General features: G+C 43.0%; 1 protein-coding gene across 1 annotated transcript in view; it reads right to left on the reverse strand.

Moving 5' to 3' along the window:
* Nucleotides 1–267: 267 nt before the first annotated feature.
* LOC126335182 (apyrase-like) overlaps nt 268–15344 on the reverse strand; it is a 155977-nt gene continuing 140900 nt past the window's right edge. Inside the window, exons 8-9 of the mRNA XM_049998176.1 lie at nt 7826–8026; nt 268–504 (exon numbers count right to left, since the gene is read on the reverse strand). Of these exons, the coding sequence (XP_049854133.1) occupies nt 413–504; nt 7826–8026 (293 nt within the window). The 3' untranslated portion in view covers nt 268–412. The remainder of the gene's footprint in view (nt 505–7825; nt 8027–15344) is intronic.

A 15344-nucleotide genomic window follows, 5' to 3' on the forward strand; every position in this document is an offset into this window, starting at 1 on the left:
TACATTACGAAGTTGAGATGACAATCTTTGCCGTATCATCATGTTTATGTGTGTGTTATCATCTTTGGGAATCATTAATGTTCTTGAAAATGGGCTTATAACGCGAGACCTAGGTTTTACAGTGACAATAGTAAAATTTGTGAAACAAGGCCAAAAACAGTTTGTTTAGTTAATTTATGATGTTTCACCAAGAACCCACAGCTCCTTCAATTAAAATTATTTCTAGATTTCATAGAGGATAAAGTTCCATCTGCTGTAGCAGCAACAGTCAGACATACGATTTATTTGGTTTTTGGGAAAGATATCGCTGTTAATTACAAAGCACAGAACAGTCATAAGTAGACAACAGTTGGATAAAAATCACAGTCGGGGAAGGCGCTGGCCTCAGAGGCCTCCAGAGGTCACTTCGGCGTCACGACAGCACGACGGTGCGCCCGTCCAGGCCTTGCACGATGGGGCTGAACCTCGCCATGTAGTCCAGCATCACGTCCACGTCGACGCGGCCTGTGGGCACCAACACACAAGCGTCAGCATTCTGTTCAAGATCTGTTACTTTTCAAGACACCTGACTGACATGCGATTAAAAATGGGGGGTGATTTAAACACAATCTATTAGCAGATGACCAAAGTATCAAGGTGAAACATTTGAAAACAGGACGATACTGAATTCACTGAACTCTGAAACATATCTCTATCGATTTGGTTTTGAGAGTGAAAGTTAAAGTTCATCCAAAAGTAATTCTGAATCTGTTTTTTTTTTCTTTATTGTGATTTCATTCCCCTGCCACATATGGGCAGGGGAGGGGTGTCAGAGGCACAACCCGCCGCTCTTCAGCCGACTGACACTACAGCTAAAACAAGAATAAAATGATACATACATAAGGAGATAAAAAAGGGGAACATAAGAGAGAGTAAGGGGAGAAAATTGAGGAAAAATGTACACTGACATGGAGACGTTCATGAGGGACAGTTAAAACAAGTCACCAGAAAGTTAAAAAAACACAACTGGCGATTCTTAAAACACAGAGAACACACTGAATGCGCAGGCACAGGTTAAAAGTCGGCCACAGTAATAAAAACACTCAACCCACTTGGAGCACACACAACGAACAATAAAACTGCCAGGTGGGACCTGCTGAGGGAAAAGGTCAGAGAGTATGGAAAAGGAGGTGAGAGCAAGGGGCAGCGGCGGGATGAAGAGAGGAGGGACATCAGTGTGTTCACCAAGAGGCAGGAGACACGTGGGGCAGCAGAGGAACAGGGAAGACAGGGCAGGAGGGAGCGCAGAGACAATGGAAGGAGGCACAAGAGATGGAGGCAGAGTAGGAGGGGGGGGGGGAAGCCGCTTAGGAGGAGGGAGGGGGAGGAAAGGGAGCCCAGAGGAGGAAGCAGGAAGAAGGGGTTAGAGCTGGTAGGAAGGGTGGATGTCAGGGCGAAGCTCATCATCTGGGAGGGGGATAAAGTGAAAGTTTTGTTGGGAAAGGAGATGGAGGGTATGAAGATGGAGAGAAGGTGAGACACAACAGTAAAGGCGCGGCAACTGGTTAGGGGGGGGGGGGGTTGAGAGGATGGGAGAAACCAGTAGGAACAGTTGGTTAACACTGTTTGAGACAAACATTCAACTGCGAGAGCGAATAGATAAATTTAACTGCACGAATCTTCAGAAAATCATGTCTTGTCTGAAACTTATTGTAATCACAAAATTTGACTATGAACTTTGATAAAACAAACTGTATAATGATATAATAAGCAACCAGTTGTATATAAGAAAATTAATTTCTTGACCATTTTTGGCCACTTTGTGCCCTTATTCAGAAGGCTGTACAGGAAAATACACCACAATAAGTAGGAGTCAGATAAGAATATTAAAATTAAGGGCAAAAATATTAAAAATATTTAAAAAAATTAAAGACAGAAAATAGTACACACTTACTCCTATCGCTTTATTTGCGAGTATCAATAATAAAGTGCTTAGGTTTTTATGTTGGTAACGCCACGTAGTGCTCTGTATGAAAATCATTGACTGCGGCGTGTGCAGTCTGTGGCTGGTTAGTATTGTTGGAATATTCGGTATTGTAGTGTCGGGCAGTTGGATGTGAACAGCGCGTAGCTTTGTGCAGTTGGAGGTTAGCCGCCATCAGTGGTGGATGTGGGGAGAGAGATGGCAGAATATTAAGAGCGGACGATCTGGGCGTGTGACCGCCAGAAAGAGTAAATTTGTAATACTGCATATGATGAACTGATATTTATCTCCAAATGCGCAAAGCTACGTGCTGTTCACATCCAACAAACACACACACACACACACACACACACATATATATATATATATATATATATATATATATATATATATATATATATATATATAAAATGAGTCACCTGACGTTTCCGCTGGATATATTTCGTAAACCACATCAAATACTGACGACTCGATTCCACAGACCGAACGTGAGGAGAGGGGCTAGTGTAATTGGTTAATACAAACCATACAAAAATGCACGGAAGTATGTTTTTTAACACAAACCTACGTTTTTTTTAATGTAACCCTGTTAGTTTTGTTAGCACATCTGAACACATAAACAAATACGTAATCAGTGCCGTTTGTTCCATTGTAAAATGTTAATTACATCCGGAGATATTGTAACCTAATGTTGACGCTTGAGTACCACTCCTCCGCTGTTCGATCGTGTGTATTAGAAACTGATTTGCATTTAAATAAACTTTTTACATGAATTTGTAGAACAATTAAAATAGATTCATTAATGGTGACATTAATGATGCTACGGTGTAATGGCGATGCCGGAAGTTGTAATGCCACTTCCTCGGACGAGAAATAAAAATCAAAAATAAGCTCCCAATACCCCAAAGATTTCCTCCCAAGTCCCAAATTCCCAGAAAAGTGAATAAGGGAACGAAGTTCCATTTATCACTATTATTAGCACAATAACAAGTAATTAAATCGGGAATCTAAGACTTGACAATTTTGCAATCTACGAAAAAAAGATTAAATTTCAGTAAAATTAAAATATCATAATAATTTGCAAAATTAGCATAAATTAATATTCGCAAAGTAGAACCAACGATCCCAAAGAATACTCCGCGTGAGTACTCTTTGGGAATCGTGAGTAATGACTAAGTATAATTCAATGCATTGTCACTATGTTACGAGAGTTAGCTGAAGCAGGACATATATTTTGAATGCTGGTACATGTAGGCGCGCTTAGATTGTTTTTAAGATTGAATAACTGCCATCTATGTTGATGCAGTAACACGTTCTTCTGACTTCAAATGTGACGGCATTAGAATTCGAACGGAGGACTTTTACCTACTAGAATAAAGTGAACTTTTAACTAGATAATTGAACTAAACATTACTTAGACAGAGATGAAATCTTTCCCGAGATGTACCCATCCTTCGAACACTGGAAACGAACACTGATAGACTATTTTCATTCATAATAGCCAGTGGTTTATGGAACTTCAGTGATAGGTCCGAAGCATATAATTTAAATCCCTCCAACACCTAGGAAAGTTTTCTTCTCAAGGCTCGCTTAGGAAGTGACTGATATTGTGCAATAAAACACCCTCTCGTGCCAAGTCATGCATTTGTGAGTTAAAATTCTGTCAAATTATTGACATGAAACTCCCGAGTAATAATTACGCGCAGCGATAATATTTGACTGTAGCGCTCGGCTCTTGTGTAGAATCTTTGACTCAAATAACAAGCCCACAGTTACGATTTCTTAGATACATGAAATTACGACCAGCTTGTAGGGAATTTGTTGTGGATGTGACTGTATTGGTTTTATCACTAATATTTCATCATTAATCAGTTAATCATCGATTACGAACGATTAATTGCGATTTATGATGAAGTAAATATCTCACGCACGTCGACATTTCGGTTCAGCGCTGTTATTTTGTGTAACGTCGTCTTCGTAACTTGACAACGATCTCAACACTCTAGGCGTTAGGTTAAGGCGCAACGTGGGTTAGATTAAGGGACTACGTGGGTTAGGTTAAGGGACGACGTGTGTTCGGTTAAGGGACAACGTGGGGTAGGTTAAGGGACAACGTGGGTTAGGTCAAATGACAACGTGGGGTAACGGTCGGTGTATGGGGCTAAGGGTCGTTCATAGTGAGGATATTTGTTGGTTGTGTCAAGCAGCGCCATATATGTCAAGTCAGGATGTACGTTTGGCTGATGTCAGGTGGTGGATTGGTTCCATGCCTTTACCAGGGGAGTGGCAGAACTGTGTATTTTATTCCTGGTATTGTCTGTGTTGTGGCGCAGGGTATTGTGGTGAGGGTGGGTGCACCACTGTGTAGGACACATGTGGGAGTTGTTGGCTGATTTGAGAAATGTTGTTTGTGGGTGACGTGGGACATTCTGTCTTATTAGTGGACGTCACGTTCTGGTTGTCATAGTTTGGATGGTGTTCTGTGGCAGAGAGGATGCAATGGATGTTGTTCAATACTAGTGCTTTAGTGTTGTTGCTGTGTCTGTTACAGGCAGAGTGTACTGTGTGATAGAGTGTCTGGGTGAAGTGCAGTTCACATTGTATTCACCAACTTACAGCATGTATAGGGACAGAATTTTTTTTTCAGAATTTTTGAAACATACGTAACCCACTTTCTGACACTTTTGAGTGGGTGTATTAAGACTAACTATCTCTGCTATTAGAGCTACAGATGTGGTTTATAAATGCATGCAACCAATATGTTTATTCCGCTACTTTGTACACTATATGAAAAGTCGGCCTCTTAGCCTCTCTGGTATTTTACCAGAGAGTTGCTCGTCCCTAGCCGCGAGGAGGCGGGCCGCTACTGCTAGAAGAAACCACTCCATTGTACTACTCTTTTATTCCCCCCACCACCATACTGAGCTAACTACAACTACTAGCTACTACAACTCAAGACTTAAACAACGTAATATTTACATATTTACAATTGCGCATTAGATCTGAAGCGCATTTACCCTCTCCCAAGGTAGGCTCGCTGGGCCTCCCTTGAGATTTTATTCACTAACTTTGCGAAATTGCTAAATAATTCGCCATTTGTTAGTTAACATTTATGTCCCTTGTCTGGAGAAGCTGTCTCTCAACTGAGACAGCCTGTTCGTATATTGGACACTAAAACACTGTGTGTTCTGGCGATCCTACGTGGGCACCACAGTCACACTCCGGTGTTGGCCTTTTACCTATTTTATGCAGGTACGTGGGGTAGGGACTGTGGCCTGTAAGGAAGTGGACTAGGCCCTGTGAGGGCTTCATTATCTTGTTTCTTAGTCTTTCCCTTACTGTGGGTAGAAACCCATGGACTCTACGGCTTGTACTGGACCCATCCCATTCGTCCTGCCAAATGTTGACCATTTTTTCTCGGATGAATTTGACGATAGCCAGAGGAGTGCCCATTATATTTTCCACCATGTCAATGTTTTGTTTGCGCAGCCAGTAGGAGGCTGCGTGCTGCCTTATTAACAGGTCTAGTGGACATAGACTCATAATTACCAACAGTGCGTCTGTTGGACTTGTGTTGAATGCACCAATGCATCTCAACAGAACGTTCCTCTGTATTCGCCTGGCAGCAGCCGCAGGCTTCACCAGAGCTAGCCTGTGGGCCCACACACTGGATGCGTGCCCTACTATAGGTGCCAATATACTGTTATGATAGATGTTTATTGCCTTTGACGGCAGATGAAACCTTCTTTGTCCTATCGATATTATCTTGTTGGACAGAGCTAAAGACTTTGTCTCTATTTGCTCAATATGCGGAATGAAACTCCAATTCTCATCTAGATATACCTCTAGGTAACGGGCATATCTCTGTCGCGACACCGCTGGCCATTAATTCTGACTGTTGGGTCCCTATTTAACTTGCCTTTTAAGAGCATATATAGCGATTTTAGTGGTGCAATAGACATTTTAGTCTTCTCACACCAGTCAGCTAACAGACCAACAGGCGGGATTTTGGCTTTTGGGATATCACGCTTCATGAAGTGGAACATATAGGGGTGGACTGCAATGTACGAGTGCGCGAAAACTCCGCCGTTCATCCGCTGGAGTTGCGAGTTGGGCGGTGGGGGTGGCGAATGCACAGGTGCGGGTGGAGTGACTGTCGGTCGACCACTTGCCACTGGATTTGGGGCACCTGTGGTGGACGGAGGGTGCAGGCGTTTTGCTTAGGATCGTAAAGCGGGCACTGTGGGCGACATCGTCATCATAGTCGGCCTGGCGTCTCATAGATGGCGGTATGGTCGTTGGAATCGGAGAGGAGGACGTGTTGTTTCGAGAGAGTCCTTCAGGTAGATGGCGGTGTTGTGCGCTGGACGTAGTGTTGTTAGATTCCTGTAGATGGAGGTGCTGCATGTGGTTTCGTCATATTTCGATAGATGGAGATACAGTCTTTCAGCAGTATGGCGGGAGTAGTTTCGTTGGATTCCTATAGATGGAGGTGTCGTTTTTGGGCGGCATGCGAAAGTAGTTTATTGACATTCTCATAGATGGCTTTCTTGTGCCACTGTCTCCGAGTTTTAACCGAGGCCAAGTACAAATCAAACCAAATCATCAAGGAAAAGAGGCGTTATAAAGTGCATGAAAATTATCATGGTCATGAAGTAGGTGCAATCATGTATATGACTGTGGTGGTCTGTGGAACGGTAAGTAACGACTAAAAGCCGATGAGGCGAAGGAGGAGGGTTGGAGGAAAATGGGAGAACAGCGTGAGGTGGAACGTTGTGACTAAGGTTCGAAGGATGGGTATATCTCGGGAAAGAGTTCATCACTGGCAGTGAGGAGGGGAAAGATAATGAATGAAGGTGCATGGAATGTGGATGTAGTGGCGCATCAGGGAACCAGGTTTCGTGATTAGGCTGTGGGATACTGGAAACCGCGACGAGGTTTTGTGATTAACGTATTTGAATTTAAGATGCTCGAGGAAGAGAAGAAGATGTGGAAAGTGGATGAGTTAGTACAACATGCGAGCAGAAGAAGGTAGCTAAATATGGAAGGCGAGGTGGGGTGCATGTCTTCCCAAGGGTCCAAGTGATTTTTAGAATTTAGGGGACGCAGAGATCCAGGCAGCGTTGGCATAAAATCTCGTGTGGTGGATGAGGTATTTATTGGTGAGAAATATGTGGAATACGGATGTAGTGGCGCATCAGAGTACCTGGTTTAATGACTAATCTGTGGGATATTGGGTGCCAGGGCTGAGTTTTGTGATTAAAGTATTTTATCCGAAGGTGCTCGAAGAAGATGCGGGAAGTGGATGAGTTAGTACAATAAGCGACTTGTAGACGGTAGGCAGATGGGGAAGGCGAGGCAGAGTGCATGTCTTTCCAAGAGTCCAAGGAATTTGTAGAATTTAGTAGAGTTGGAGATCCAGGCAATGTGGCCATAAATGAAGGTGGGGTATACGAGCGATGTAGAAAACATTTGTGTCCTTAATGTAGTTTCATTCTGTTTCAGGTTTGGTGCTGGATGGGAAAGCGGTGTGCATTCCAAGTCAGTTTCCTGTAGAGAGTTATTTAAAATGCTTTACTGTCTTAGAGGTAGGGATGGGTTGCTTGTAGCTGGGGAGGTGGAAGTCTGGACAAGAAATGCACTCACAACTTTTGATTGAAATAGAGGACGGGCAGCTCAAACCATCTACTTGAACTTTCCGCACTTTATGCCCAGCTGGTTAATATGAGGCTGGGACAGACAGTTGGGACCTATCGGATGTAGTGCAGAGGATTAGTTCCAGTATTAACCACCAGCACAGATATATGAGGGCGCCTACGGAGAACAGAGCGCAGTACAGTGAGAGAGATGGCAGAGACTGACCTATGGTGCGGCTGCGCGCCTCGTCCCGGAACATGTAGAAGGCGTCGCCGCCCTCGGCCAGGAACGAGTTGACGGCCACGGGGTACCAGGCGTCGTCCTTCAGCGGTTCGTAGCGCGGGACGTTGCAGGCCGCGCACAGCACAGACACTCGCGTCACGCGCTGCCCCACCGGCTGCCGTACGTCGATCTCCACTCGCAGACCTGCCGGCAGTGTAAACCGCATACGGTGTCAGTACAGCTGACGTCCCGTACGCCTGCGACATCGGCATCCCGCATAACAGAACAGAGATGAGGGATGCCTTCATCACAGTGAGTGAAACGAGAGCAGATGTTTAGGGTACGACCGAGGCTGGTGCCCCTAATGGTAACTGAATTACGTAACCATTACGGCACCTCACCTCAACTTCTCCATAACAGCAATATTCTACTATATTTCCGTGAAGTAGTTGACATATTTCTGAGACAACTTTCAGATTTGATTTCATTACTGTAGAGGTACTTTGATACATCGATATGTTTATATTGCAATGATATTATTCTTATGTGAATTCTCTCTTTTTGTCACTATGATCTTTGACGTATTTGTAACTCTGATTTTTGGGACCGTAAGCGGTTATTACAGAGTCAAGTCTTGGTCGTCATGTTGCAAAGACGCAAATTGTAGTCAGTTTATAAAATGTGAACTTTAACAGTGAGGAAGATATTTTCAAGTATGTTTTATAATGTGAAGTTTTGTGTGTTACATGATACTGCAACAAAAGTAATAAAAAAGAAGTGTAACTTAAATTCGGAGTGCTGATTACCTTTTTACATCACCATTATGCTAACTTTCAAAGGTTTAATCTTCAAGAATGGTTTGTGAAACACATCTATAAAACTTTTGAATATCGCAGAATAACACCTAGGCCTCTTTGCATCCGAGCTTGGAATCATCACTACCTAGATTTACGACGATAGAGCCGTGAATTCACAACGAGACTAGCGTGGGAAACACGAAAAAAATGGTTCAAATGGCTCTGAGCACTATGGGACTTAACATCTATGGTCATCAGTCCCCTAGAACTTAGAACTACTTAAACCTAACTAACCTAAGGACATCACACACATTCATGCACGAGGCAGGATTCGAACCTGCGACAGTAGCAGTCTCGCGGTTCTGGACTGAGCGCCTAGAACCGCATGACCACCGCGGCCGGCGAAACACGAAAAGATGAGTGCCCAGTTTATCCATTATTTCTTGAAATGACTTTATTAACTGTGCTCTAATGACACCTGCCACATAATATAACTTCGTTGTTGCCCGAAAATGCAGTATTTAGCAGCGTGAGCAACACCACAATCATAATTAATTTTTGAATTTTGTTGTGGTAGGCTGGTAAGATGCCGGATAAAAAAACACAGCCGTCAGGACCCGCTATCCGAGCGCGTCGAATGGAAAGCATCGCAATATTTTCCTACGCCACTCACGTGATCGAAAATCCGGAAGATGCAACCGCCAACCGGCCTTATAAGCCGGCGCTCCGCCAGCCAGGAGGCAATTCGACACGCCGCCCAGACATGTAGAGATCTGCCACCCTCACCGCAACATCCATGCGTCTCCTCCACTGGCAGCCCTGAAGCGTCAGGAGTCGTAGATTCGGACTGTGAGTCAAGAGCGTACTGTAACGGTGGTCTATTCTCCCTGGAGAGCTTTGTGGTAATGCTGTGCCGACCGCTCTCTAGTAGTTTTGTTTTCGTCTTTTCTTTGGTGGACTTTCTCGAGCGAGAGACTTTTGAGGAAAACTTTTTATTTTGTTATTTTTCTGTTACAAGATCCGAAATGGAAACCATACTCTGTTTCTTGCCTAAATTGTGTTTAGCTTCACCTATTTTGTCGACATCAGCAATGTTCTTGTTTATTGGTTTTCCCCAATACAACAGAATGAGGAATATCGTTCGCATTTTGTCTCTGCTACCGCAGATACAGCAGTCAGTCACTATCCTGATAAATACCTGGAAGTAGTGCGACGTATTACAGAATCTATACAGGAAAGAAAATTATAATGCCAAAAAGTAATTACTGTAGGGTAATGAAATTTCTGGAATACATTTGTCTAGGTAACAAATGTAAGCGATTAACCCTGCAAGATCACAGATTAATATAAGAGCGAGATAAGCCACTGCAAATATGAAATGCTGGTACATTACGAAGCAGTGCAACCATCAGAATGTTGAATGAAAGCACGAAAACGTGGATGCATCGCATTGTACAGGTGTCTCATGTCAGTTTGTTAGATGGAGTTCCATGCACTTGGTCGGTCAATACAGGGATGGTTAATTGCTAAAATGAAATTTTCAGCCGGCCGGGGTGGCCGATCGGTTCTAGGCGCTACAATATGGTACCGCGCGACTGCTACGGACGCAGGTTCGAATCCTGCCTTGGGCATGTATGTGTGTGATATCCTTATGTTAGTTAGCTTTAAGTAGTTCTAAGTTCTAGGGGACTGATGACCTCAGAGGTTAAGTCCCATAGTGCTCAGAGCCATTTGAACCATTTGAAATTTTCACTCTGCAGCGGAATGTGCCATGATATGAAACTTCCTGGCAGATTAAAACTGTGTGCTGGATCGAGACTCGAACTCCAGACCGTTGCCTTTCGTAGGAAGTGCTCTACCAACAGAGCTAAACCAAGCACGACTCACGACCCGTCCCCACAGCTTTACTTCTGCCAGTACCTCGTCTCCTACCTTCCAAACTTCACAGAAGCTCCCCTGCGAAACTTGCGGAATTAGCACTCCTGGAAGAAAGGAAAATGCGGGGACATGGCTTAGCCAGGAATTTTCGTATCAGCCTACACTCCTCTCAGAGTGAAAATTTCATTCTGGAAATATCCCCCAGACTGTGGCTAAGCCATTTCTCCCCAGTATCATTTCTTCCAAGATTGCTAGTTCCACAAGTTTTGCAGGATACCTTCTGTGAAGTTTGAAAGGTTGGAGACGAGGTACTGGCAGAAGTAAAGCTGTGAGGACGGGTCGTGAGTTGTGCTTGGGTAGCTCAGTCGGTAGAGCACTTACCCGCGAAAGGCAAAAGTCTCGAGTTCGAGTCACGGTCCAGCACACAGTTTTAATCTTCCAGAAAGTTTCACGGTTAATTGCTGTTTGTGGATGACACTAAAGTTGTCGTTCATCGTGGTCGTGCTGCAAAACGTCTACCCAACGCATCCCACAAATACTCAATGGGTTTTAAGTAGGGGGAAGGGTCAGGACAGTTCATTCGCCGAATATCCTGTTGTTCCGACAACTGGCTCACCTGCGTAGTTACAGGCAGTTGGGCATTGTTATCCATAAAACTGGAGTTGGGGCCGAATGCAATCCTGAAAAGACGCGCACGGCGAAGAAGTACAGTATCACAATAACGATGACTGGTGTGTGTACAGAGTTCAGAGATTCGGAGTTCATTCCCCCCGCAACATTATGTCTCCCTTAACACAAGTACCGCAAAACAATAATGTTCGATAATGTTCTTGGTGTATTAGATATTCCCACCTACTGCCATATGACTCCTTAGTAAAACAAAATCTAAATGACAAGCACAATACTGTGTATGTTCTACAGTATTAATTTATATTGTTAACCAGTTCACTGATTACAATGCGATCATCAACGACTATAGTCGTCAAAAAGGGTAGAGTATGTTAAACAGTAACTAAATATGAAGAGAACAAATAGGAAATATGTTAACACAGAGAAACGAAAATGCAGTACCTATAAAACAATTTAAATTAATTACACTAATAAAATGAAATTAATATGTGAGAAGAGCACTGAACAATATGGAACATATAGAAGATGATACAGAAGTGGAGTTAGAGACAGAATTGAGAATTGGTACAAAAGAACGTATGGAGTATATGCAAAACGTCTTTTGATGTGTATAAAAACATGGGACTTAACATCTGAGGTCATCAGGCCTCTAGACTTAGAACTACTTGAACCTAACTAACGTAAGGACATCACACAACACTCATGATCGAGGCAAGATTCGAATCTGTGACTGTAGCAGCAGCGCGGTTCTCGACTAATGCGCCCAGAACCGCTCGGCCACAGCGGCCGGCGTAAAAACAGTAATCTAGGTTATAACACTATTTGTTTATGGTTCATATAAATTTTTATAATTTTTTGCTTTAAAATTTTCGCATATTGGTTCTAAATTTTCTGTATGTGTAAAGTCAAGTGTGCTGGATGTTGACATTCTTTACATTGTATGTAAGTAATGTATGTAAAATTCTGTTAAATTGTTTCTTATGTCATTTTGTATTTAGAAATATTTCAGTGTATAAACTGTTCATGTTGATGTACATTTGACAGTAAGAAATGGTCACGCTTAGGAACAACATAAGAAACAGGTATTAGGGTAAAAGCCAGTGTGCTTTTGTTTGAAACGAAAAGGTGGCAAGCGCGAATTGATGCGCTACCTAGAGCAAGCGCGGGAAGTAAGTCACACAGTCTGTAGGCAGCAGTGAATGAGGCAACACCCTTGTGGAGCAGGAGAAGGTTTGTAAGGTGTCAGGCAAATCCAACACCTTATATGAAAACCCTGACATAATAAGCAAATCTACTAGTATGTCACATAGCTCCGAATAAATCGTGACATTAAATTAACCAAAGTAAAACGAGTAACGAGTGAGCAAATGGAATACCACAGACTAACATAAAAATGCCTAAATGCATGTCGTACCTTCCCACCGTGAGGCAGACGCAGTTCCGAGGGGAGAAACGAGGACAGAAGCCGAGAGCAGAACCGTGTTAACCTAGATAAGGGAGGGGCTGGGCACCCACGCCGCGAGCCTACCTGTACGACTATACAACCCGCACGTTTTAGCGTGAGACTGTTTCGCATCTCAGGTATGTCAAGGACAACCCCCAGCCCATGTTAAAAGCTAGAGCCCTCCAGAAAAACAGTATAGATCTTATGATAATACAAAAAGGGCCACTACCACCCGCAAGTTTTAGCGTCAGCCTTTTCGCGTGTCTGTTACATTAGGATCACTCCCCAGCCCATGTTAAATGATAGAGCCCTCCAGAAGAGCAGTATAGATCTTACGATAACGCTAAAAGGACCACACTAAACTTTTTAGCGCCTCTGTTACGTTGCAAACTTTAAAAACATTGCCACACCACGAAAAGTATAACGTTTCTCATTGGATGTACAGAATTTTTGTAGGCGGAGCTTAAGGTTAACATTGAGACCCTGATTGGTCAGATGAAAACATAGCCAGATAGTTTTTTTTTAAACTAACTTCGGTAAATTGTTGTAAGAGAAGTTAGGGAAGAGTTGGTTCCGAGACGGCGAGCTGGACGGCTGGTGCGTCGGCCGTTGTCGCCCTGACGCTGCCTAAACACCGACAAGGTAATGAACGCACGCGATGCCGCATTTTTGAGTGCATAAGGCTTCACTCAGAACTGCAGAAGTCTCATCTGTTACACCCCCTTTTTGCGTAATACTAGTGTCGATCGTTAATTAAAACTCATGGTGTTCACATTTGCCACTTGAAGTAAAGATCTGAAACGCGATGATTTTTCTATTTTATAGTTATTGAGAAGCCACATCAGCCACTGTAATTTACGACAGGTTAGATAAGTAATTAAAGATAATTGAGGGTCACTGTAGACCATTTTGACAGTTTTCTCTTTTGTGAAACTTAATTTAAACCTAGATTATAGATGTGATATGGCATAGGTCATCCTACGATCGATTGTAGAACTTGGAAACCCATTCAGGGAATATTCGTTCACATTTTTGTTGAACGCAGTTGGTTTTTACCATCCTGTATTAAAACATTTCCTTTTATCAATAGTGCAATTTATAAACGATGTTTTGTGAGTAGAATAAAATTTCCAATGGTAAACTTAACTGCTTTTTTCGACGTTATTTTACCAGCTAACTAAAAATAGGAAAGCCTTGAACCCTTTCCACTAAATTTAGTTAGTATTAAGATTCTTTTACAGGGAGTGCAGTGGAGCTGACGCTGAGATCATTTAGTATTTGGTTATATCATCGCTAGTCTCACTGAACTCTTCTGAATTCTACATGTCATGTGTGGTCTGGCGTCTCCTTACCAGCAACAGGTCCCAGGTTCAAACTAGTTAATTCCCTAAAAAACACGCTCAGAGCGTCGTTGCGCGAAAGTGGTAGGGAGACACGATATAGAACAATCAGACACCACCATGAATGTTTAAAGCTTTGCCTACAAATGTGCACAAAAATGCCTCGGATGAAGACTGAAAACGGCTCACGGCATAGCTGCGAGTTGTTGGACTACTGAATGTAAAATTGAACGACGCCAAGAAGAGAAATTGGGCCTATACAACAAAATACCTGCAGGTCGTAATGTGGGTAGTATGCTGCCAATGTTGCTCGTCACACCCGAACCTACATCCACCAAATAAGATTTTTTTGTGCATTTTACTTTTGTGCAGCGTGAACCATTAATTTAAACTTTTTTTTAGTTGATAATCATTCTGGAACTTTAAAGAAACTGGTTCAGTCTCTTACTTCATCCTAATCATACACCTGCATAGGGTTCCTTCCTGGTGTTTGATTAATGCAGTATCCTGTTTTACAGACTTACAAGGTGCCCAGTTAATATAAAGAGGCACCATTTAAATAGTTTTTGTGTAAATTTTGTGAAGGTTTTCTTAACTATTGCAAACTGTTATAGTAAAAGTTTGCTTATGTAAAATTCAATTAGAATGAAGCCCTGTTAACAGAATCTTTTAAATGACTATATAGAATTAGTTCAAAGAATAGTAGCTTTTGAAAGATAATTCCAGTAAGAAAGAGGTTTTCTTGAAGTGTAATTTTCAGTATAAAAGTGTGTGCTTTAGTATCAAAGTATTTATGTTTACTGATTATGCAAAGTGCTTTTCTAAAGTCGGATTGTACCCTATCACGATGGCGGTTTATCGTATTCCGACATTGCTGCTCGCGTTGATCGAGATCCAATGACTGTTAGCAGAATATGGAATCAGTGGGTTCAGAAGGGTAATACGGAACGCCGTGCTGGATCCCAACGGCCTCGTATCACTAGCACTCGAGATGACAGGCATCTTCTCTGCATGACTGTAACGGATCGTGCAACCACGTCTCGATCCCTGAGTCAGCAGATGGGGACGTTTGCAAGACAACAACCTTCTGCACCAACAGTTCGACGACGTTTGCAAGACAACAACCATCTGCACGAATAGTTCGACTACGTTTGCAGCAGCATGGACTATCAGCTCGAAGACCATGGCTGCGGTTACCCTTGACGCTGCATCACAGACAGGAACGCCTGCTATGGTGTACTCAACGACGACCCTGGGTGCACGAGTGGCAAAACGTCATTTTTTCGGATGAATCCAGGTTCTGTTTATGGTCGCATCCGTGTCTGGCGACATCGCAGTGAACGCACATTGAAAGCGTATATTAGTCATCGCCATACTGCCGTATCACCCGGCGTGATGGTATGGGGTGCCATTGGTTACACGTCTCGGTCATC

The sequence above is a fragment of the Schistocerca gregaria genome, chromosome 2 (assembly GCF_023897955.1).
Source record: "Schistocerca gregaria isolate iqSchGreg1 chromosome 2, iqSchGreg1.2, whole genome shotgun sequence".
Classification (NCBI taxonomy): Eukaryota; Metazoa; Arthropoda; class Insecta; order Orthoptera; family Acrididae; genus Schistocerca; species Schistocerca gregaria.